General features: G+C 34.9%; 2 protein-coding genes across 7 annotated transcripts in view; both read right to left on the reverse strand.

Annotated features, from left to right (window-relative positions):
* LOC128220661 (uncharacterized) overlaps positions 1-23,898 on the reverse strand; it is a 141,971-nt gene that overhangs the window by 54,454 nt on the left and 63,619 nt on the right. For all 6 annotated transcript variants that reach the window (XM_052929147.1, XM_052929146.1, XM_052929145.1 and 3 more), the window contains one exon: positions 20,771-20,850. The gene's annotated coding sequence lies outside the window, so the exon portion shown is untranslated. The remainder of the gene's footprint in view (positions 1-20,770; positions 20,851-23,898) is intronic.
* On the reverse strand, positions 8,777-9,397 carry LOC128219475 (putative uncharacterized protein FLJ45035). Its single transcript, XM_052927286.1, has one exon. The coding sequence runs from the start codon at positions 9,395-9,397 to the stop codon at positions 8,777-8,779; it is 621 nt and encodes a 206-aa protein (XP_052783246.1).

A 23,898-nucleotide genomic window follows, 5' to 3' on the forward strand; every position in this document is an offset into this window, starting at 1 on the left:
AGAGAGAGCAAACATTCAGCACTAAAACATGTAGTGAATATATTGTTTATACAAGCAAAACTCAGATCATTGTGAGGTTGATCCTTTGAAAACTCATGTACGCCCACTCTGCTCAAATATGGTTACCTCAATTCCATCTTTAAATAACAAGTTACTGTGGATGTTATATTCAGTGTATATCTTTGTATTTTCGGAGAACATAAGACAACGTATTAAACTTCGCATTTGAATAGTATTTATTTGTTACACCCGCTGGCTGTGTATTAGTGTAATTGTTATGTGGAAATTTTCAATGAAAGACCAATCCCCACAACAAAGAAATCTATTACAGTTTTGCTAGAAACTTTGATAAATTGATTTTTGATTACATGGGATTTTCTTTCACACTTTTTGTTCTTGGTTTCACCATAGACATATTCGTTTTCTTCACTGTCGATTTACTAAATTGCATGTTGTCTTATTATGAGTTTATGAATTTCCTTAAAGTGAACATATTTTGCATTTGCAACACGCAATACGTGGTGTTATTTTCACTGAGCTCCATAAACAGATAAAAAATGGAATTTCTGGACTCCTTATACTACGTCGCCGTGTTTAACAGTTGGATAAATTGTAGCCAACAGTCTTTGAAATTCAGCTTGGATTCAAAAAATAAAACACACACGCACAATGCTCATTATTTTTATTTAGATACAGGGCACATCTTCTCAACAGATTTTTTCTTTTCACCGCATCTACAAGCATTTGCATGAGATTTTGCATCTAAAAACCAAACATGCCCTGTCATTTCTTTTGTGAGAGAAACATATGTATGCCACGTATATAGACATACATACCCTCTTTATCTTTTCCCATCAGTTCCACTTCACTGTGGCCTCTATATAATGTAATTAGTGTCGCAATAGAATTTGAATGTGAAAATACATCAAATAACGTCACATTATTATCAATATAGATATGACAGTTATCAAATTAGTCCTGCCAAACAAAAACTTATTCTTTGCTTCAACGAGCAATTTTGGTGTGCTCTCACATGACCAAAACTTAATAATCAATAAAAAAGTAAAAGATTCACAAGCGCACCAACAGTGGGACTGTTTTTCTATATAAAGCAAAGCGTACCAGCAGTGACTTCTATATACAGCACCAAAAGTGATTCTGTTTTTCTATTTAAAGCACCAACAGTGATTGTGTTGTTTTTTCTATACAAAGCGTTTTTTGAAATCTCTTGAGACTGGGACGAAAATTATTTTATACCATTTTCGTCCTCAACGTGTGACCATTTGTTCTAGACACATAAATTAATCTAATGTTCTCACGTTCATTTACTGGCACATATTATTGAATGGCGATAAACCTATTTCATTAACCCATACATGATTTAAATTACTTACAAATGTATAATTTTTTCCGCCTCCTTTCAAAACAAACATGATATAACTTTGATAGTACAAGTATCACAACTTGGAAACAAAATAATAACCATTATAGGAACAACTATAAAACAAACTCATCACGTTCAATTACTTTTATGCCATTTTTATGGAACTAAGTTATTATACCAGAGTGAAACTCAAACAAACCTGCTAAAATGATTACGACAATCAGGTTTCTGTTATTTAGGAAAAACAAGAAAATCAAATCAGTTGCCCCGTGACGATTAGAGAATCACCATAATTCCTGCAAATCAAAAACTACAGGTTTTTGGTCTTCGATTAGATAGAAACACTTTGGTCCGATTTTCAATCTTGTAATGTGCTGTTATATGTGCGACATTCTTAGGAAAAGAAGCAATGTCACTTTGACTCGGAACTTTAGCGTCACTCATTGAAAACGGTTGTAGAATCACGCACTGCAGCGTCTTGAATCGCTTTGAACAGTACAGAGGGAATGGACTCCTGAGAAACCTGATATATTCAAGCATTTCTTCACTTGCTTGCCTAATGCTTTAGAGTTTCTGTGATATCTATTTCGTCATAAGTACCTATCTTAAGTAACTACAAGAAGTTGTTTGGTTTATGTATATACATCCGGAATAATTTACTTTCGAGGGTTTTATTACTCTTTCTTTTCTAGTATTTCCCCAAAACTCCCATCCACATTTTATATATCAATAACACATGATTATTTATGTTTAAATATACAGCTCTAAACCTAGATATATTTGAACAGTGAGCTTCTACCATTATTTTTTAATGGCGTACTTAAATGTTTAAAGCCATCGCCAATTTTGTGACACAGGTTGTATAAGAATGAAAAAATGAACCAAGAGAAGGCCTTCAAAGGTCTTACACTCAAACAAATAACACATGCAGGAATAGAATATGATTTGTCGGAGTTTCAAAATAACTCAGAGCAAACTGTTTTTATTTATTTAGACAAATGATTTACTACAAATCTAAATCTTAACACCAGGAATACTTCTTGAACATTTTTACCACTCCATTGATGGTTAGTGTACAATTTATCTTAAGTGCTTTTTCATTATTGAAAATGTAATTCGTTTTCCACTTCACACTGATACAAAAAGTACAAAATGGTCCTACCCTGAAAATCCGTTATTTACTTTACGAAACCCAACAATTAATAGTGTCGTTTTATGTTTACAAAGTATAGAAAAAATGCATTCACAGACAAGGACTTGGATAATATACATGAAAATGTAGTTGAAGAAGGAAAACATTTTCTGTAAGTTATTCCATTATAAAATAGATAAGAGGTTCGTAATGCGTACAGGGCGTAGGCATTTTCTTTATCATATATACTCCTGGCCGTTTTTGTTTTATACAGGAAAACAAGAAGCAATAAACGGTTCACGATCTTAAGAACGTCGCCAATGCTCTGTATTTTATATTATATTCAAAGGTAAAATGCATTTGATTTGTCCACACTGGTGGCAATTGTTTGATATTGAAAGCGATAAAAGCGCCCAGACAATTCGATTACTTATACAATAAGTTGCAGCAGTTAAAGCAATGTTTAACCTGTTTGCATGCAGACATGTGTCTGTGATTGATCATGACTATGCTTATTGTTTAACTTGAATTCGAAATGCATGAACACATGGACGGGTTTGAACCAACAGTGTTTCTCCACTGACCTGGTACAGTCCTAATTTACATGTATCCCAAAAATTACGTTCAAAGAATACATTGCAGTGAGCAAGTAGCATGCACTGTGTATCAATAAAGCTTCTTTTTTTTAAGAAATTTGATAATAAATGCTCCCTTTTCTCGTGCAGTTTGTGCTCAAGTTATTCCAATCACCGTAGTTTCTCATCGTTTAGTAAGCCAGACAGTATAATTAATTTCTTCGGTCAACCAAACCGCTCTGCAAGAAAATAAGGACACATTAGTGGACATTTTACGGCCTACCAATGTCCAAGTGTTTTAATAGCCATTGGAGACCAGATACTGGCAATTGGTAGAACATTTAGACCATCGATCATTTCTGATTTCTTCAATCAGTGTTTCCAATTTATTTCATACAAGTCTACAACAAAGAGACAACAACTTGAAGGAGACCGTAGATTGTACACCACGAATTACTAGTAGGAAAAAAACGTGAAAATGAAAGCTATATTCATAGTTTTATAAAAAAAATAGTTAGGCATATTAAAAATGGTCAAGAAATGCCAGCAATTAAATGAGAATACCTTGTTCAACCAGCCTGTGCGACATTGAATACATACCACATTTCAGGGTATGTTTAGACTTTACCAATGCGCGACTGTTTTTGATATTCACAAGAGACTTGAGGATGGAAAGTGGTAGAACATTAGGAACATCGATCACTCCGAACTTCTTCAATCAGGGTTTCCAATTTCTACTCACAACGTAAGGAACATTATGTTAGCCAATTGTTCGGCGACAATATCCTTCGGATGTCCACTGGGACCAAGCGACTGGAAATTGGAAGACCGGTGTGAACATTGATCCCTTTTGATTTCTCAAATCAGATCATTCATTAGTGTCCCCACCGTATTTCAGTGCCTTTTCTGTGACAAGCACTACACAAAGATAAAATACTCTGGGTAAGGGATTTGTTTTCGCTGACAATCAGTAATCCGCAAACCCCAACAGGCAACATGTACTGCGATAAAGCAAATTGTTGATATTTATATGTTTTTTTGTATGCTTTAAGCAAACAAAGATGCATATAAATATAAGTTTAAACTTAAGTAATTTTATATCGTTTGTGATAAAAGTTATATTAACGTATGGTTTGTCGCTCTTGTTTGCACGATGTTGCAATGTGGTCCTGTGATGTGGGGAAACCGGAGTACCCGGAGAAAACCCATTTGTCCGGCTGGGTGAACACAAACCAATCTTTCATACGCCATGGCCGGGAATCAAAACCGGTACGAATTTGCTTGAAATGAATATGCAACCGCTGCGCTAACCAAACAACCTCTGCGCTTTTATGACCGCATCCTGCAATTGTTATGTTTTACTCTTGATTTTAGACTCATGTATAATTAACCAAAATCGCTGAATAGTTAGGCCAACATCCGTTTAGTTTCCATTACCTTATTCAAACCACTATATAATCGAACAAGAAACACAAACATGTAACCTCAATCGAATGCATGTGAATTAAATACTTAATGATGCACTCTTACTCCAGAATTAGATTTAACACAATTAATAAAATATATTTTGAAGAAAGGTGCAGAAAACACGGTATCTCGGCCTTATGAGACGATAGTAGATCACAGTCAATCTTTTAGCACTCGCCAATCTTTATATATTTGTGCGTTTCAGCTATTAAATACACAGTTACAATTTTGTTATCAGTAATTTATATTTTCCATAAATGCATTATTTAGTAAGAAGTTAAAGATTTATCACTCAAAATGTATGTTTGTTATACAAGTGTATTTATTGATTTTGAATAAGAGTGTCACTTTAAATAAAACAAAGAAAACTACAGGGACAAGCCAATTTGCCAATGATATTAATAAATCGGCCCCTGTGGCATAACCCGGTTCACGACCGCTCGATTCTCATGTTTTTATGATGTTGTACTTTAGAGAATCGTTTGTTAAATACGTGTTGATTTATTACTTTCCCTCCCTTGGAAACGAAGTTCTTCTAGATTTATGAGTACCGTCTGCTTCCTTAAGCAATTTAGTTTTGAAATTGCTTAAAACATGCATATATCCTAACTATCTAGTCTCATTCCCATAAAACACGTAGTGATATGCATAATCAAGCACATTTGACGGCAAACCGAAGCACTTAACGCCAATCACTTCCTATTTAACTTTATTGAAACAATATATTTCGTTTTATGGAGCTTTTTTTCCAGCAAGAAGCTCAATTGGTTTATTTGTTAAAGAGTTTTATACGTTAAGGACCTTGAACGTTTGTTTTGGATAAGGGTTTGATTTACTTTAATATCCTTTATAAGCGATCAGCAGCATAATGTCATAAACCAAAAATAGACAAAATTCACTCTAAACATGCAAATTTCATATGAACAGTTTAAACGAGGGTTTTAAATAATTCTTGATAATAATTTAAGCACACTGTAATAACAGGGATGAACCGATACAAGAAGCAGACCAAAAAGAAGATGAAAGAGGAATAAAATAGTGACTTTGTGAGTAGAATTAACGTCGCACTGGTCCTAGTATAACAAAACTCAACTCATGTTATCACAGAACCGCGTAGCATGATTATTTTCGCTCATTTTATAAGCGCAGTTTTCAAAAACAAATATGTTGATAACAAAAAGTTGGTCCACATTTAATAGAAAATATCATTCTAGAGCAAATGATTCTGTACTTGCGCATTTTTATAACCCAAGTAGATTTTTTTGCTCTAGAAAATGCTTTATTAAGATGGGCAATGCTGTTTGTCAACAGAATGCACAAGAAAACGGGCTTCCAAAAAAGTTAAACATTAAATTTGAATCATGCAACCATTTATTGTGGAAAATGAGTTGAGATAGAAAATGATTTGGTGCTTGTGCATTCGAAGCTCCTCTGCCACTTTTTTTTATCGAAAACAACCTCGGATGTACATGGACGGTTGACTAGGACAGAAATTGAGTATTTTCAAGTCCGCTGCAAGTAGATCGCGTAGTAATTTAATTCATCAGTTTAACTTAATGACTTAACTCTTTGGAATCTTAAAAATGTTTTAACCCGATATGTTTAATAAAATGTCGCTAGCATTTGTGAACAGATATGTTTGTTTTGTTGTTGATGGGGTCCAAATGTTTAGACTTAAGTCATGGACATACATTTACTGGTTATGCATACATGCAGCATTTCATGATGATTAAACTCCAAGTGTGACCTTGAACTTTGAGGTAGGGTCGAGGGTCTTGCATGCAACACATCGCCTTATGCACTGTACATATGAGCCACTTTGTACATGGGAAAGTTATACAACCCGGACACGATCGCCTACGCTGTATATATACATTCATATACGTAGCATTCCATAACAAAACACTTAAAGAGTGGCCTTGACTTTTGATGTATGGACGTGAGTATTGCACGCGAAGCGTCGTCGTTATGTACGGAATCCATGTGCCACGTAATTTTAAAATCCTTCCGTTATGTACAGCCCGATTTCGACAAACTTTACTGTATGTGCGTAAATGCTCTGCCAAATGCGGGTAAACAATACACATATCAAACTTGACATATGCGTCTATAAATACTTATCAAGTCTAAAAGACTGGTTTAAATTCACAAGAAAGCTTCTGTAATACATCGTTAAGACAAAGGCAGTGGAAAGATCTCCACTAAATCAATTTCACAAAATGCGTTTGGAAACAGACCATTTAATTATCTGCCTGACAAAAGCCCTTTGGAATATCATTAACAAAACAATTGAAGATGACTCGAAGTCTTTAGATATAAGTAAATCTGAAAATGGCACGCAAATTCACTCTCGGTAAATGGCAATTCGTCACGAAGGACAGATGTTAGTTATATGTCATTATGTGTCCCTGTTGTTGTTTTTCACTTTAATATATGATATATATACGTTAGCGTGACTTTTTTGCTTATTTCTTTTCCTAATGACAAAAAAACCCATATAATAACTGAAGACAAATGTTTTACAGAATCAAAGTGCTCAGGACTTCCATATCAGCCTGATAATGGCGGTATCTGTAAATACAGGACATCGGTCAACCTTGATTGTCCTAATAATTGCTGCTTCATGGATGGTATGGGTGGTGAATATTACGTCTTTTTATATTATCATATACATAATTATAACGTTTCCACGACCGTTTTCATCTCTTGTCCAATAAACCTGGACCTTTCCAGAAAAAGGCACAAACCTCACTTTCTTGAAACACTGGGATACATGTACAAACGATATTTAGTGGGGGTTTTTTTAAGAAATTATATAATATAATTTGTTAACCATCTCTGACTGATCCTGCCACTATGACAATCGGATCCCTCACAATGTAATCTGAAACTGTTTTCTTGGTTGTAGCGATATCAAGTTCGTGGTTGTATCCAATAAAGGTCATTGTTGTTGTGGTGATTTTGTTGTTGGTGTTGTTGACAATTTTGAGTCAGGTCAGTATGTGAACACAGAGATAAAGCATTGGTAAAAGAAGTTATACTCCGATAAAAAAATGTAGAATGTCAGAGCAGATAAAAACACGGCCAAAGTTTTTCATGATTTCTTTAATTGCTGGGAATTGTTTTGAGGTAGTTTTTAATGACTTCAATAATAAATGTGGTCAACTAAAAAGCCTTCTTCACAAACGATCTGAAATAAATAAGTTAACTAAACTTGACGGACTTGTGTTCATACGATGTAGAGACGTACTAAAGGTATGACTTATCTGTGAAGTACAATATTTTGCAAGAGTTAACATATAACCCTTTGCAACATGTTTTGGTGTTTAAAGTTGAGGAAAGTTTATGAATGATTATTTTAACAAGGATATGATGAAAACCCGTCTGCATTCAAACGAATGAGTCTTTCGATACTATGAATATGTTTTTGTTCCGAAATTGTCCAGGTTATTCAAGCATCAATGTCGTGTGGCTTCTTAATAACATTTGTGTGGTTTCCTGGTGGTATTATTGTGGTTTATTAATGATAGCTTTGCGGTTTATTGATTATATCTGTGCAAATAAGACAGATATTGAATCAATAGTGACTTATATTCACTTCCCAGTTATCTATAAACACAAGTAGCGTTCTTGAAAAGACGGAATCACGAGAATAGTCTGTGTGTAGTGTTAGTATTTGTGCCTCTGCTAAACCTCTCCATGTACATATAGAACTTCTGATGGAATGCAAGTGCTTTTTAAGCTGTTAAAGTGACACTCTTATTCAAAATCAATACATACTCATGTATAACAAACATAAATTTTGAGTGATACATCTTTAACTACTTACTAAATAATACATTAATGGAACAAATGAATTACTGATTAACAAGATTGTAACCGTGTATCTAATAGCTGAAAACCAAAAAAATATTAAATGATTGGTGAATGATCTACTATAGTCTCAAAAGGTAGAAATACCGTGTTTTCTGTGCATTTCTTTCAAATTAAACTCGGAATCATTCATGGAAACATTGTTTTCGACATGTGGTCATCCTTTCTGGTATATTAAATAAATTGTATTAATTGTGGAAGATCTTATTTGGGACTTATAGTGCATCTTTAAATTTTATTCGTAAAGCGAAGCTTTTAAAAACAACTGAACTTCAGAAAGCATTTATTGTGCTTGCTGATAATTGAACGTTTACAATAATACAATGCAAAACTGCAGGGACGAATTTAGAGGCACAAGGCAATGGCCCAAACGACAATGAACACGAGACACTCCCGTACAAACACCGCATACACGAGACACACCCGTACAAACACCGCATACACGAGACACACCCGTACAAACACCGCATACACGAGACACACCCGTACAAACACCGCATACACGAGACACACCCGTAAAAACACCGCATGCACGAGACACACCCGTACAAACACCGCATACACGAGACACACCCGTACAAACACCGCATACACGAGACACACCCGTACAAACACCGCATACACGAGACACACCCGTACAAACACCACATACACGAGACACACCCGTACAAACACCGCATACACCAGACACACCCGTACAAACACCGCATGCACGAGACACACCCGTACAAACACCGCATGCACGAGACACACCCGTACAAACACCGCATGCACGAGACACACCCGTACAAACACCGCATGCACGAGACACATCCGTACAAACACCGCATACACGAGACACATCCGTACAAACACCGCATACACGAGACACATCCGTGCAAACACCGCATACACGAGACACACCCGTACAAACACCGCATACACAAGCACAAACACCAGGTCAGTGTTGTTTGTTTTGTTTGTCATTGATTCAACACCCTAGCTAGAATGCAAGCAGTTCATCCAATTTAAGATTGCAAACGTTAAAACAAAAAGACCAGCAATACTTCAGCTTATTATGTGCCTGAATACAGACAACACAAGCATCAACACATTTTTAGGTTTACATAATATGTTCCACTTGACTTTTATTATATAAACATATTTTCATCAGGTAGGGAACTAAATTAAGACATCAAGTATATTCAGATGTTTTACTTCTGTTCTAAGCATGACAATTTTTGGAGTTCGATTTCATCGGTTGAACAAAAAGGTTAAACATCCAAATACCAGTAAACCGCATTAGCACCAGGTTTTGTGTAACTAGACACAGAAAACATTACAAGTATCACTAAACTGCGCATCATGATACAAAGGGAGCGTTATTTAAGGAATTAATTGCGTGATTGATGTCATTATCGGGGATATGAACGAATTTGGGCTGGTTTAAGAACGCGTGGAGTCCACTTTAACCACCCCAACTGCGTTCATACCCCGATAATAAAACCACTTCCGCAATTTATTGTGCATTATTGTTAATAAGTTATTTCATTTAAGAAAATCTTACAGTAATTCTTGTTCACACATACCGTAAGTAGAACAACATGACAGCTTTACACATTTTATTACTGCGAACCAAAAAAATAGTCCCGAAATAAAATAAAATTTTAAGGTAAAAATTCAAACGTTCATGCCAGTAATACATTAAACAAATCATAAATAAACACTTTTAAACATGTTCATTAAAACAATCGTAGCCTCCTAAAAGAATACAAACAAAAGTACGCTATTTACATTAATTCGCGAGCCGTATACATCCGGAGATGTTGCGTTTATTGGAAAATATTCGCATTTGCCAAAAGGCTGTTCATTGAAGGAATGGAAGTTGAGGTGTAAATATAGGGCGAAATTTCACATGCTACCAACTTCGTGTCAAAGAGTTTTGTGCTCGCTGAGAAACAATGCGAGATGATCACATGCAATATCTTCCATTTCCACTCTGTTTAAGAACCACTTGACGGTAACTTTGCCATTTCAAGAAACACTTTATTGAGGTATAATTGTACTGACATGTTTCCTTGAATTTTAAGCTGAAACATGAGGTGATGTGTGCTGTTTTTCATATCAAATGTCATGTCACATATCTCTAAATCGATGTATTTTTAATTGCTAAGAATGTTTACAGATAATCTTATCCTGAACATTTGTGTGCGGGCGTAGATATTAAACGTGGGAGTATATTCACTTGGCTTGGAAACGACAGCCCCTTGCGAAGCCAAGCTGCGATTGTAATTGATGTTTATTATGCGAAATCGTGTTCCAGCGAGCTCGTGTTTCACTGACCGATAATGTAATCCCATCATTTGTCTGTAAAACCGCGGCGATGCGTGTCTGGGCTGTTTGAGGTGTTTGTATTTGTGGAAGTGTAACGTGTCCATTGTCGTTTGGGCCCGTGCCCTGTGCTTCTTAACACGGTTAAAATATAAGTAAGCTTGCCCCTAAAGTTTGCATTGTATGATTTAGGAAGTTGTCTTGTCGCCTATTCATGGCCGTATGAACTCACTGTCAATAGACTAAACCGGTGTAGAATATTTGGAAGTTCGAGTAAGCCTTCAAAGGCAACTAAAGGCAACTTATAATATAAAGCTGCCTGTAATCGATGCCCGAGAAACCGCTGATAAACAGATTCATTGTTATTCCAGTAAAACTACAAACCAACTAAAAGACATGCATACACACGCGAAGAACTCCAATCATTTATTCACAGTGTTGGCCGGATCAGTTTGAACTAAAACTGCCCAATTTTATGACTCCAAGAACGACATACAGTGAAACACAGCAAGCAATATTTTGTCAAAAGAATCGGAACGAGAATGACACAAAGTTATATTCACGTCGTTACGAATACGTCATTCTTCGAATCATTGTCAAAAAGGGTTTTTTCTGAGAGAAAACAAAACAACAACGCCAGAAACGTAACACGCTCCACACTATCTTTCGTGAGTGGAAGCTTCAAACTAAATTATTAAAAAACAGGACGAGCTTTTTGTCTTGTTCCCATAGGAATCTAATAAAACATACAACAAGTGTCAGTTGCAAAAGAAAAACAATCCTTACAGCAAAATCCTTGACTTACATCACTTGTCTTAAAGACTGATCCAATTTTGGTTGTGAAAAAATACAACCTTAAAACAATAAACTTGTGTTTTGGATTTTTTAATGTTCTATTTGGTTTTTTTTTGACAAACGAGAGTGAGCAACTAAAGCGAAATTTCAATAACTCGGTTAGAGGGTTGGTGGGTTAGAGGGTTGGTGGGTTAGAGGGTTGATGGGTTGGAGGGTTGGTGGGATATTAGCACAATAATTAATTATTTAAAAGACCCAAATGTTGTTAGAATTATTTGTGATTTGGCACAAATGAAGTATCATAAATTCCATATCGATGATTAGAAATGGCGTATATAATTGAACACCACATCTAAATTTCTTGTATCCATGACAACACACATACGTGTACTTGTCTCCGGCCATTATCATTAGTGTTCAAAACTTGTGAATTTATTAAAGATGCTGTTGTTATTGTTGTTGTTGTTTTCTTATTTATGTTATTTTAAACTATGATTATACACTAGTCTAGTAATAGTCCCAATACCTTAACACTACCTAGTTTTTGTTATAAGTGGTGCTTAGAAACCGTGGGCTTTATTTATAATAGTTACACTTTGTATCTGTCTCATCATTACAAATAAACATCTTGATTTTAATTTTCTATTTAAATGGCACATTTATCCTAATTAAGCAAATATCTTTATTTTCAGAGGGAGTCACTCTTAACAACGACGCGAGGAATGACCTTTTCGGAATAACATAGCTATCAATTTGTGTCAGTTTCGTTTCATTTCTTATGACTGTTATTAGAGATGATGTGTGTATTGGCGACATAAAACTGGACTTACAAAAATTGGGTCATTTTTCGTTCCACTTATGTCACATACTTTGGTTGTTGTGTTTTGAGGTTGCGGGTTTTTTGCGTCATATAACCGGACTTATACAATTTATGCCATATTCTAAAAAAAATATTGAGTTTCGCTGTTTCGTTCTTTGACGTCGTATTACTTAACACAAGTACGACCAACAGTGTATCGTAGGAAATGTAAAATTAGTTCATCCAGTATATACGTCTTTTGGGTGGTTTGCAATGTGTCTTTAACAACAATAACTCCATCTTTGGGACAGCATTTGCATAATTATATGTCTGATATAACATCAGTTCGTGTGAGGTAGAAAGAGAATATTACAATATTAATCTGTTGAGTATCGAAACAGGCCAACGTATTATATTTGCCTGTCCCCATTTAGACTTCACATACAGACCACAGAGAGAAAAGGCAAATATATACAATGGATTACCAACATTTGAAACACATCCAATTTGTTGTCTAGACATGCAGTCAAAAGGGGTATCTATTTTCATCATGTTTTCCATTGTAAGGGAATTTAACAAAATGATGAATTGCCTTGAATGATCAATGCACCGAGTGGCGTTTGCAATTGTCGTCTGCTGTACGGATGTAAATACGGGAGATATTATTGCTGAAGTTGCGAGATTGAGGAGTGGAAAACCTGATGAACCCCAGTTATCTCCCCTGCATTTTCGCTGCTGACCATTTAAAAAGCGATATTTATATTGATAGCTATTACAGTGTGTGTATACCACGTGATAAATTGCGTCATAAATGCTACGTCGAAAGGCAATATTTTGATTTGGAAAAAGATTTTAAACAAAGATATCTTCACTATGTCTTTACCATTTTAAATGAAACATAGCGCAGTCTAAGCTGCTTACGGAGCCCTGCATTCGGCCTTTACCCAGATTTTGATTGAGAGTTAAGTTTCTTTAAACACTTCGACAAATCTTTTCACAATACGGCCGTCTGACGGAGCACTGTCAAAACATTATTTTGGAAACAGGTTTGTCGAAGTGTTTGCTGAAACTAACGACTTTATCAAATTTCGGTTATAAAACAAATGCGGGGCTCTTTAAGCGGCATAGACTGCCATTTGTTTTACTTAAAATGGTGTTGTAAAAGAAAAGTTATCTTTAATTTAAGACTTCAGTTTAAGCAAAATGTTGCTTTCCGACGTAGCATATACGACGTAATTTATCACGTGGTATACACACACTGTATTAATGCTTTGTCTTGTTTGTACTTGTATGATGTTCTGTTGATATCATCAAACGATGGGTCGATTGTTCAGTACTTCGTTTAAGTTAACAACTTTGCTATTGACTTCGTTGTTAACTTTAAAACGTGAAATATATTATGATGGATTCATAATTTTGCATAAACCAAGTACAGCTGAAACAGAAACCTCTTATATCGTTTCCAATACTTCAGATCACAAGAGTATCAATTTAACTTTCAGGCCCCGATTTCTCGAAACTTCTTAAGCTTAACAGGCTTAACTCGCTTATTTCAATTAGCCAAAATACATACTGGAAATGGATTTTGATAAACGAAAAATAGTTTATTCTGATAATCATACAGATTATTCCTACAAAATTTCTAAAAATTCTTGAAGAAGTAAATATAACACATTTAATAAAACAACAAAAATAGTGGGATTGGCTTAATCCTGTTATAAAGGACTTAAGAAGTTTTGAGAAATTGGGGCCAGGGCATTAATGATTTTAATGGTAACAGCTATGGCGTTAACAATGTTGTTAACTTTAACAACGCTCTGAACAATCAGCCTAATATCATGAGGGGGCCTGCTCTTCTTAATGTAATTTACATTGAATTTATCAATTGTTTCCTCGGCATACGATGCATTACATTTCACAGTATTATTGGCAAACTCGTAAGTTTTACGAGAACATTAATGACCAAATCCCTGCTATTTGTCGTGGTGTCTTTTATTGCCGTCAAGTTATGATGTCAACAGGGAACACCGGAATACAGTTTGCGATGCATGTTCGGGTATTCGAGTACAAATGTCTATGGTAGTACTTTACTACAAGAATCGACTTTTTTTAAAAGTGCCATACATGAACATATATGTTTGATTTTGACCTCAAGTATAATATTTTTATATATGCAATTTTGGAAATTCAATTTCTTGTTGCTGTTGTTGTATGATATTTTTCACTTGTTTGTACTTTTAAAGATTCCCTGTTTAAGAGCATCTGTTTCTTCTTCTGTAATCTTATTTCTGCCGTAAAACACCGAGTAAAACACCGAGTTACGTTAATATAAACCTGGAGCTATCAGATTAGTTTTAAATGCCAGTAACATTTAATTCCACATTTTCTGTATTTTAAATCCTCCTAATGTTCCTTATTAAGTATAGATATTCTGGAAACGAAGGACTAAGTGGGATTTAACCAGTAATTATTGCAAAAAACTAAATGTACTTTTAAACACGAAAAATGAGTTAGGCAAAAGTTACACTCAATGACCCGGAATTGCTAGAGAAAACAATAATCAATGCAATGTGGACGAAGTGCGTGGCCACGTTTTATAGCCGCCATACAGCAATGAACGACATACATAGTGAAAGTTTAAGTCAGTCTAGATTAAATGACATCCAGCTTTCGTATTTAAATAGCAGTCTTAATATGACTAGGACTTTACATCTGATTTGACCGCAAATGATATATGAAACACTGTAACGCCCAATCGGAGCACCTCGGTCATTTTTCATCAAAAACAACCTGGGATGTATGTAGCCGGTTAAAAATGTCAGAATTATTTACATTTAACTACGCTGCAAGTAGATCGCGTAGTGTTTTCAATATAGCAGTTAAACGAAAGGACTTCATTAATACACTTCACTGGCAATCAATTTTAAACTCAGTAGTAAACAATTGCACACTGCAATTAATTAATACTATTATTAAAAAAAAATAAGAACTACTTTTAATGATGTACCAGCATACATCCGAGGTTGTTTTCGATGGAAAATGGCCGAGGTGTTCCAAGTGTGTAACGCATCCCTTGTTGAGGCGAAACTATCAGAAAAGTATATTGCAAATTGGACAAATAGCGGACGAGTTTAAACAATATATATCTGTTGCCGGCTAATGCGTGTTTTAGGCAATTCTGTATTTGTTAAAATACTTGCACAGTTTCTATTTCTATACCATACACCATTAAGAAATGTTGTTCCCCTCGGACGTCATGTTCGGTATAAATAATGCATCGTCTTTACGTCAATACATTCTTTAACATTAGTTGAACGCATGGCTCTCATCGAACGGAAGTCTGCGTATCCTGACAAATTTACAGAAGCTTTTTAATGCCCAAATTATTGCAGTCACACGTCGTCTGTTTCTTAATATAGATAGGCTTCCAATAATAGAAAATAGCTTCATTTCGAACCTTTCAATATTTCATGTTTGAAAGCAACTCGAATCCATTTGGTAAATCTCATTAATCATTTTGTTTTCGTTTTGATTTTATCAAAATTTATATGAAAAATTACAGAAACAAGCTCAGTAGCCAAAAGTTAAAATATAAAATCCGTTCAATGGCACCCGGTAAACGCCAAAGACATAACACACACAAATAAACAATCACAAACCAGAAACTATAACAAATATTGTACATACGTCTTTCTTATAGGAATTTCAAATAAATTCATTCCGGTTAATTCCATCTCCATCCTGTTCATTGACAAGACGTCTTAAACAAATTGGTTTCTTCTCACAGATGCCATGACATCCACGGGCATCCATGTTTAGAACATTGTTACACCAGGTTGGCGTTAGGAGCATTCTTGTTAAGTTGGTTGATAGAACCAACGTGGCAAGAAAAAAAAGCCATTTAAAGGATATTATTTTTTACAAAATACGGCATTGTCCGCGCAAAGAAATAAATTTAAATACACTTTTATAACAATCAAGACAACGCGCTGTATCTGTAAGATATGAAATGTTATGCGTTCCAAGTGTACTTTGCGGAGCAAAGCTAAACATTATGTCGTTCCTTATTTCTTCTCTCGGTATTTGTTTTGTATCAAATCAGTCATTTACAAACATGGTCTTGTTTGTGATTTTTTGTTTTTGTGTTTTATGTCTTTGACGTTTGCCCAGTGCCATTAAACCGGGTTTATGTTTAAGCGTTTTGCTACTGAGCTTGTTTCTGTAGTTTTTCACATAAGTTTTGCTTCAGGAAGAATGAAGCACGCATAGTGATATAGGCTTGGAAATAAAAACGATGGAATCCTCTCCTCAGACTGAAGATGTTCAGGAATAGGAGCAGTCTTTCGAAAGTCAATACAAGCACCCTCTATAGAATGTACACGCAATGTAAGTGTGCATACAACCTCTCGTCTTTAAATACTAGTGTTTTTTTAATGGGTATAAAGTGCACGATCGTGGAGGGGTAAAACCGAATTAATAATGCTTAAAACCACATTGGAAGATACAGGGAGAAGCCCAGTAGCCTACAGTGTAACCAATTACTTGTTTAAAGGCACACGGGTCAAGGTCAATTAGACTTTGTGTTGGTTTGACACTGACCCTTACACATGTCAGTGTGTGTATATACCACGTGATAAACTCAATTGCGTCATAAAAGCTACGACGGAAGGCAACGTTTTGCTTCGAATGAAGATTTTAAACAAAGATAACTTCACCATTTTAAAATGGAACACACGCTACATATTCCTACAACGTGGAAGGACTAAACGTATCTTCCATGGCCGCGCGTGTACGAATGGTTTATTCTAACCCGAGCGTAGGGTGTTTTGCATAAACGAGGTTTACCGAGGACAAGGTCAATGTAAATATTACTCTGTAAAGAAAACAAAAGAGTTGAATGCGACCATTGTTCAAAATATATAATAAAAGTACATTTCCACGTCAAACAAAAGCTGCAAAACTCATTTCAAAAACAATAGAAACATTCATGGCAAAACATTCGCTATAAAGAACGAAAATGCACAAATTAGTAGAAAACAACAATACAGTTTAACCAATAAAACGGTCTTAATGTATGTTTAAGGATGGTGTAAAAATACCGCGGTGTTCCGTTAAAGGTAATTTGAGCAGTAATTACTCATCCAGTAATTGGATTTATGTGTTGTTCTTTTAAAGACTTTAATCCTCTCTTTTACTAGTTTAACTTCAAATAGAATTGCAGACGTACATTCATTTCTTTTATGAACATCAACAATACAAGCTCCTGTGTAAATGAACAGTGTAAGTTTTTTCCGCAGTCCCTTTTGACTCATATAAGACTATTGAACTTATGGTCTGTATTTGCGTATCTGTCCGGTACTGTCCGGGAAAGAAACGGCGTTTATTCATATTTACGGTGTCGATGTATAACATTCACATGTAAAAAAGGAAAATTGTTACGATCGTGTTCGTGGTTCATCTAGAAACATATGTAAATGGTCCCTTATGCAATAGGAAAGCGCATAAACACATATTCAATGGTGAAACAGTCATCCAAGAAAAGAAAAAAAATGTCACATCCGCTCCGATTTAAAGAGTGGATGGAAATCTAACAATTAATTTTAATATTGGCCTTAATTGCATGACTTTTATCACAAACACAGAACACAGTGTCTGACAATGAAGGACAAACATACAACACTTTTTCACTGCTTCTAACAGTTCCATCCTTCTTTTATTCTTTATATAACCCTTGTGTTGTTTTTAAAAAAATATCGTATACCTAAAAACATGATTACCAATAGTTTCAGCCATTTCTCAGACAATTTATAAGCCATAACAGCAGTTTGTCGCGTAGGAAGAGAAATTGAACACGACATTTTCTTCCAATTTGTTTTGGGTATTGCTATCTATTTTTACGTAAAATGGATTTATGACCCATTTGTCGCAATGCTCTTTGGTGAATAACATCCGTACCTTCTGAGTTATGTCACTGTATGAATTGAAATACAGTCTGGAAGAGGAATCATTCAAAAGCACAAAAAAACATCCAAAAATAAGATGAACATTTTAAGTGAAACACAGATGTTTGCTTATGCAATTATACGTCGTGTTTTAATTTCTGCTTTGTTTTCTGTACCACACCGACAGAGTATGCGCGTACGTGGATAAAACCCACCATTTGCTAATACACATTAATACAACATCAGAGAAAAATTAAGAGGAATTGAGGAACTCAATAACTTGTGTATTCCTAATTTTTGGACGCGTGTCCTTCTATTGTTACTGTTTCTGAAACGTTAATTTTAGTTGTGTATATATGTATGGACGTGTTTATATTTTGTTATGTTTTTTTTGCAATGTATTTGCTGCATGTATCTTAAACATTTATTTACTCTAATATATTTATATTTTGGAATAAAGTTACTTTATCTTCATTTGTATTTAAACTTCCTTTATGATGATGATTATGATGGGGTTGTGGTGTGGAGGTTAACATGGCCAATTTTCACTTAAAAGATATATAATAGACCTCTGTTGAAACAAAGCTTAATCGGCAGCAATTTCCAACCTGCATTAACTGACCACCTGTCTTAAACAGCCGATATGACATGTTCCCAATGGTGGCCACTTAATACAGATTTAACTGTATTTCGCTGCATGCGCAGCATGTATGGTGTGTATTTTTATGTGCTTTTGTCTGTGTTGTTTCGGTGTTGTAGCTTTCATCATATAATAAACAGGGCTTAAACTCGTAGAGTTAAAGTTACCGCTCAAATTCCTTCTGGTCTTAGAAAACAAGCATGCCTTTTTACTTGAGAACATGATTACAGGGCGTTGTTACATCATTAAACACGAACATCTTTTATAATCATTTGTGACCTAACTTTTAAAAGGTACAACACTCTGATATTATTGATGTCACTTTTTGTACGACTTTTGCATGTAACAGCAACACAGTTGTTTAATGTGTTTCTGTAAGACTGGGGTGCATGCCATTAAAGAAATTGAAAGTATTTGGATGACATTTCACGGCATATCGTGGCCTTCACATCCAAGTGCTTCAATTGGGAAAACTCACATTATCAAAAGGAATTTTCCAGTATGTACTAAGCGGCTTGAGTGTTATTTTCAGTCAGATCTGCTCATGTGTACTCTTCTATACTTTGTTAAACCAAAAACAACACTACATTATTCAAAACACAGCCAGACGAAATGAGAAAAAAATGAACTTCACCTAGAGTCCAAGATCCAAGAGTTAAGGTACTCGCATCTATCATTTAAGCCATACCACAACGAGAAATCAACAAACAACATGACCTTCACCTTGGACAATCTAAAAGTTTACGTATACACATTCATATTCTGAGACCAAGCAGAATGAAAAAATTAACACACTCATGACATTAACCTTAACCTTAACGTATATCCACGTTTATCTAAGAAAGACCACAATGAGAAGTCTACACAATGATGAGCTTGACCTTGGAAAGTCTGAAAGTATTGTATATGCATTTATTATTGACAGAGCACACCATGAAATCAACAAAAACATGACCATAACTAGGCAAATCAAAGCGTGAATGTAGAGGTCGATGTAGCTAACCACTCACGGTTACAGCGTTATCTTTATGGCTGCGTGTCTAATCTTACCCAGCCGTACACAATTAAGTACTTTTGCTTTCGTTTGAAGTCTATGCTGTGTATGTATAATTAATCATGTTTACTTACGTGCACGACTTCGTCTCCGATAGACGTAATTTACGAACCAAACTTGAGATGTCAGCAAAATTAAAAAAAGATACTAATTTAAGCATTTTGAGACATTCGCTAAAAGGAGAAACACTGAACTCGTCTGCGATGCATGCATGACGCATTTCCCGCATCTCTCTTGCAGCATTCATTACAGCTGCACTCTCACGGATTGAAGGTTTTGACAACTTTTTAGTGTGTGTTTATTTGTCTCGGAACGAGCCATTTTTTGCGAAAATACATATCAGTGACATACGTCTGCTGACAAAAAAAACAGATCGTAGGTTTTCATATTTATGTTCAAAAATTGATGTTTTATGCATCTATCTTAACGTAGTAACGCTTTAAGCCATAAAATATTAATTTTCGAACGGAAATATGAAAATCTGTGCTCTGATCTTTGTCAGCAGTCTAATATCACTGGTTGTTGGATAGTAACACAAAGATTGGTTCATTCCAAGACAAAAATAAAAAAGGTGTAAAAACGGTAAATCTGTGATAATGCAGCTTTAAATGCATAGTTTATAAATTCAGTGGAAATGTTGTCGTTCAAATTGTTTTGTTCCAAAAAAGGATCAAGAAGATTATCTTAACATATCCAAATGCTTCAACATCAGAGGCAATGTATACATTGGTGTTTAAGCCATTCATTTGGAGCTAAAATACTGTAGTATGATTTACTTTACACAATTACACGAGCTTACCTCGGAATCGGATCACTCCTTGGTTGAAAGTAAAACTGTCTTGCTGTACCAGAATGGCGTCATTTCCTCAGCGGTGACATCTGAAACGGATAATAAAATCGCAATTAAATCAAACGTTTCCAGGATATATAACAGAACATGCCTGCTTCAATGACAAATTTAATTCATTGCATCCTAGATACGTCAAATTGCAACGTTTTGGTTAATAAAAAAGAGTGCATTGCCAATTTAGCCAAATATCAAATTATTTTGCATGTAAGAACTTTCCTAATCAAGGGACAGTCAATGGACAGTGTATAATAGTAATTACTGAGTAAATGTTTGCCTTTATTTCATAGCAATATTTAAATTCATTTCGTGCTGCTGTTTTTTTCAAACGGTTATATTCGTAACTTTGAAATGAAACCCATATTTTGTCGGAATAAACATAGCATTACCATATCATATCGGTCTTTTACTAGAGTTTAATTGAGAGTTTATTTTCTTAAAACACTTTGACAAACCCTTTCATAAAACCGTCTCCTGTTGAAGCACTGTCAAAACATTATTTTCGAAACAGGTTTGTCGAAGTGTTTAATGAAACTTATCATCTTATCAAACTCCGGTAAGTTAACGAAGGTGGGGCTCCTTACGCGGCATAGACTGCCTTTTGTTTCATTTAAAATGGTGTAGTAAAAGAAAAGTTATCTTTGATTTAAGTCTTTATTTTAAGCAAAATGTTGCCTTCCGATGTAGCATTTATGACGCAATTTATGACGTGGTATACACACACACTGTAATTGGTGTATCGGTGGTTTCAAATACCATTTGAACTGAGAAAAGGTTTTAATAATATAATGGAAACTTCAGGGACAAACCCAGCAGCAAAACACAGTTCAAAATGTACATTAATCGACAATACTGTGAAATCTACATGGACAAGCCCACCAGCAAAACACAGTTCAAAATGTACATTAATCGACAATACAGTGAAAACTATATGGACAAGCCCAGTGTACGAAAATTAAAAAATGAACACTGTTTAAACAAGGCCTTACAGACATGTCAACTTGAAATTTTCGGCAAAGTAGATACACACACATTTTTGCACCATTCATTGTAAAATAGATTGGTATTTCATATTCATCCATTTACTGTCATGCTAAAAACTACAGTCTCTTACGAATTTAGACTTTGTCTATACCATTTTCCTTTTGAAACTGGTATTGAAAGAAAATGTATTTTTTTCCAACCAAAATGATATTGGCAATGAATTATTTTTAAATGTACCCACTTTGTGAATGAAAGATGGAATTCATTACCAGCTTCGCAAAGTAATAAGAATATCTTACGCTACAATAGGATTATGTCTGAGAATGGTTGTCAAAAGGTAATTAACATCAGAACATTCATATCGGTCATACTTATTTGTTCAAGGAACCCGCCAGCATTGCAACCTTATTAATATTTATATCTGTAAGCAATAAATTGTTTATACTATAGTATGTCTCCTTACACATGTATATAATTTGTTTAAGCGAGTATGTCTTCTCATCCTTACAAAAATGGGTTAATATCTCTTATCCCGAAAGCCTTGTTTATTAGTTTATAAGTTTCTTTATACATATTATAATATGTTTACCATTTGCATTGAATTGAGTGGAAACAATGGTTTTCTAGTTTTGATAGACGTATTTGTGATGTATGATTATTAAATTAATATTCATCTTTTGGTTGGAGATAGCATGGCATCTGTCAATAACTTGTTCTCAATTGATAAAGGATTTTGTAATTAGCTCCAACGTTTTTAGACATAATACTTGGCGTTGTCAAAATGTCTGGGAGGATCACTGAAGACGAAAAGAATTCGTGCAAGTTACCAAATATCTCCCTAATTCTGACAAACGATACCGGTGAGATCTATCAAACCGTTGCCTTTATTATTCCAGACTTCAGGATGCAACATTTCTAATTCAGCCGTGATCTACGATTGATAAGAAGGGAATATAGTTTCTCGTTTCGTCTGAGACGCAACAAAAGCTTCCATTGAGAACTGTTATGCAGCTTGGCAAACGCTTTTTTTAAATGCGGTTGGTCCATTCTTTGCTCTACAAAGAGTGAGATATTTTATGGATACAGTGCTGATTGATTTCACTTAGTTTGACACAATCATTGTAATATACTGCCGCAATTTTGACGGTAAAGTCTGAATGCATATAAAATGTTTTAATTATGCATGTTATTAATCCAATGAGATGTCAATAACTAAAAGGCGTGCCTTATATAACATTTAACCTTAACGTCAATCTGAAGTGACTTGATTAAAACACATTTTTTTAAAGAAACAACACTTAAACGTTTTAAAATGTATTTACTGTTTAATATGGGCGTTAAAGCTGTGCTCTCATAGATTGACCGATACAACTTTTTTTTTTATTTTGTCTCAGAATCAGCTGGTTTTGGCATTAATGATTTCAATTCAGTCATTTAAGATAACACACAATATAACAGATCCCAATTGTTTGGAAACGGCCCAAAGCGATTTTGTTAATACCAAACTAGTTTCAGATTTGGTTTCAAGGGTTTCGGCGGTTTGGAAACCTGTTTCGACACTTTTGCTTAAAGTAACAAATGCATGGTTTTGTGTATGGTTTCAATAACATGGTGGAGCTTCTGCATGTAGACATTATTTTTGAATGTCTTCAAAACAGATGGTCATTTGCCTGTTTAAACTAGATAGTGTTTTAACACAAGTGTTGGATTACTGTCCGCCATGTTTTTTTTTATTATTTCAAAGTGAGGTTGTTTTCAGAGGAGACTTACCAACGAAACCGCCTCTGGAGGGGTTCCGATAGTTTCAAAACCCAGTTTCGGTTTACGTGAAACAAACGATAAACTGATTTTGATTTTATTTGAAATTGTCACAACAAATGCGCAGTTCTTGATACCTATATAAAACCAAAACTTGTTGTTTACCAACAAAAACACACTTAGTTATGTTAATGTATCCGTTATACAGATATGCTGTTTGCCTAATATGCCACTGGTTTTAATGTTAATATTGGTATCATTTGAGTAGGTATTGGTTGCTCAACAAACCACTTTAGCTACAGTTGTAGCAATGTTTGCTTTATTTCAACTGAAATCAG

Source organism: Mya arenaria, chromosome 15 (genome assembly GCF_026914265.1).
Source record: "Mya arenaria isolate MELC-2E11 chromosome 15, ASM2691426v1".
NCBI lineage: Eukaryota > Metazoa > Mollusca > Bivalvia > Myida > Myidae > Mya > Mya arenaria.

Coding starts and splice junctions, on each gene's coding strand:
- LOC128219475 (XM_052927286.1), bottom strand. CDS start 9,397: ATGACAAACAAAACAAACAACACTGACCTGGTGTTTGTGCTTGTGTAT.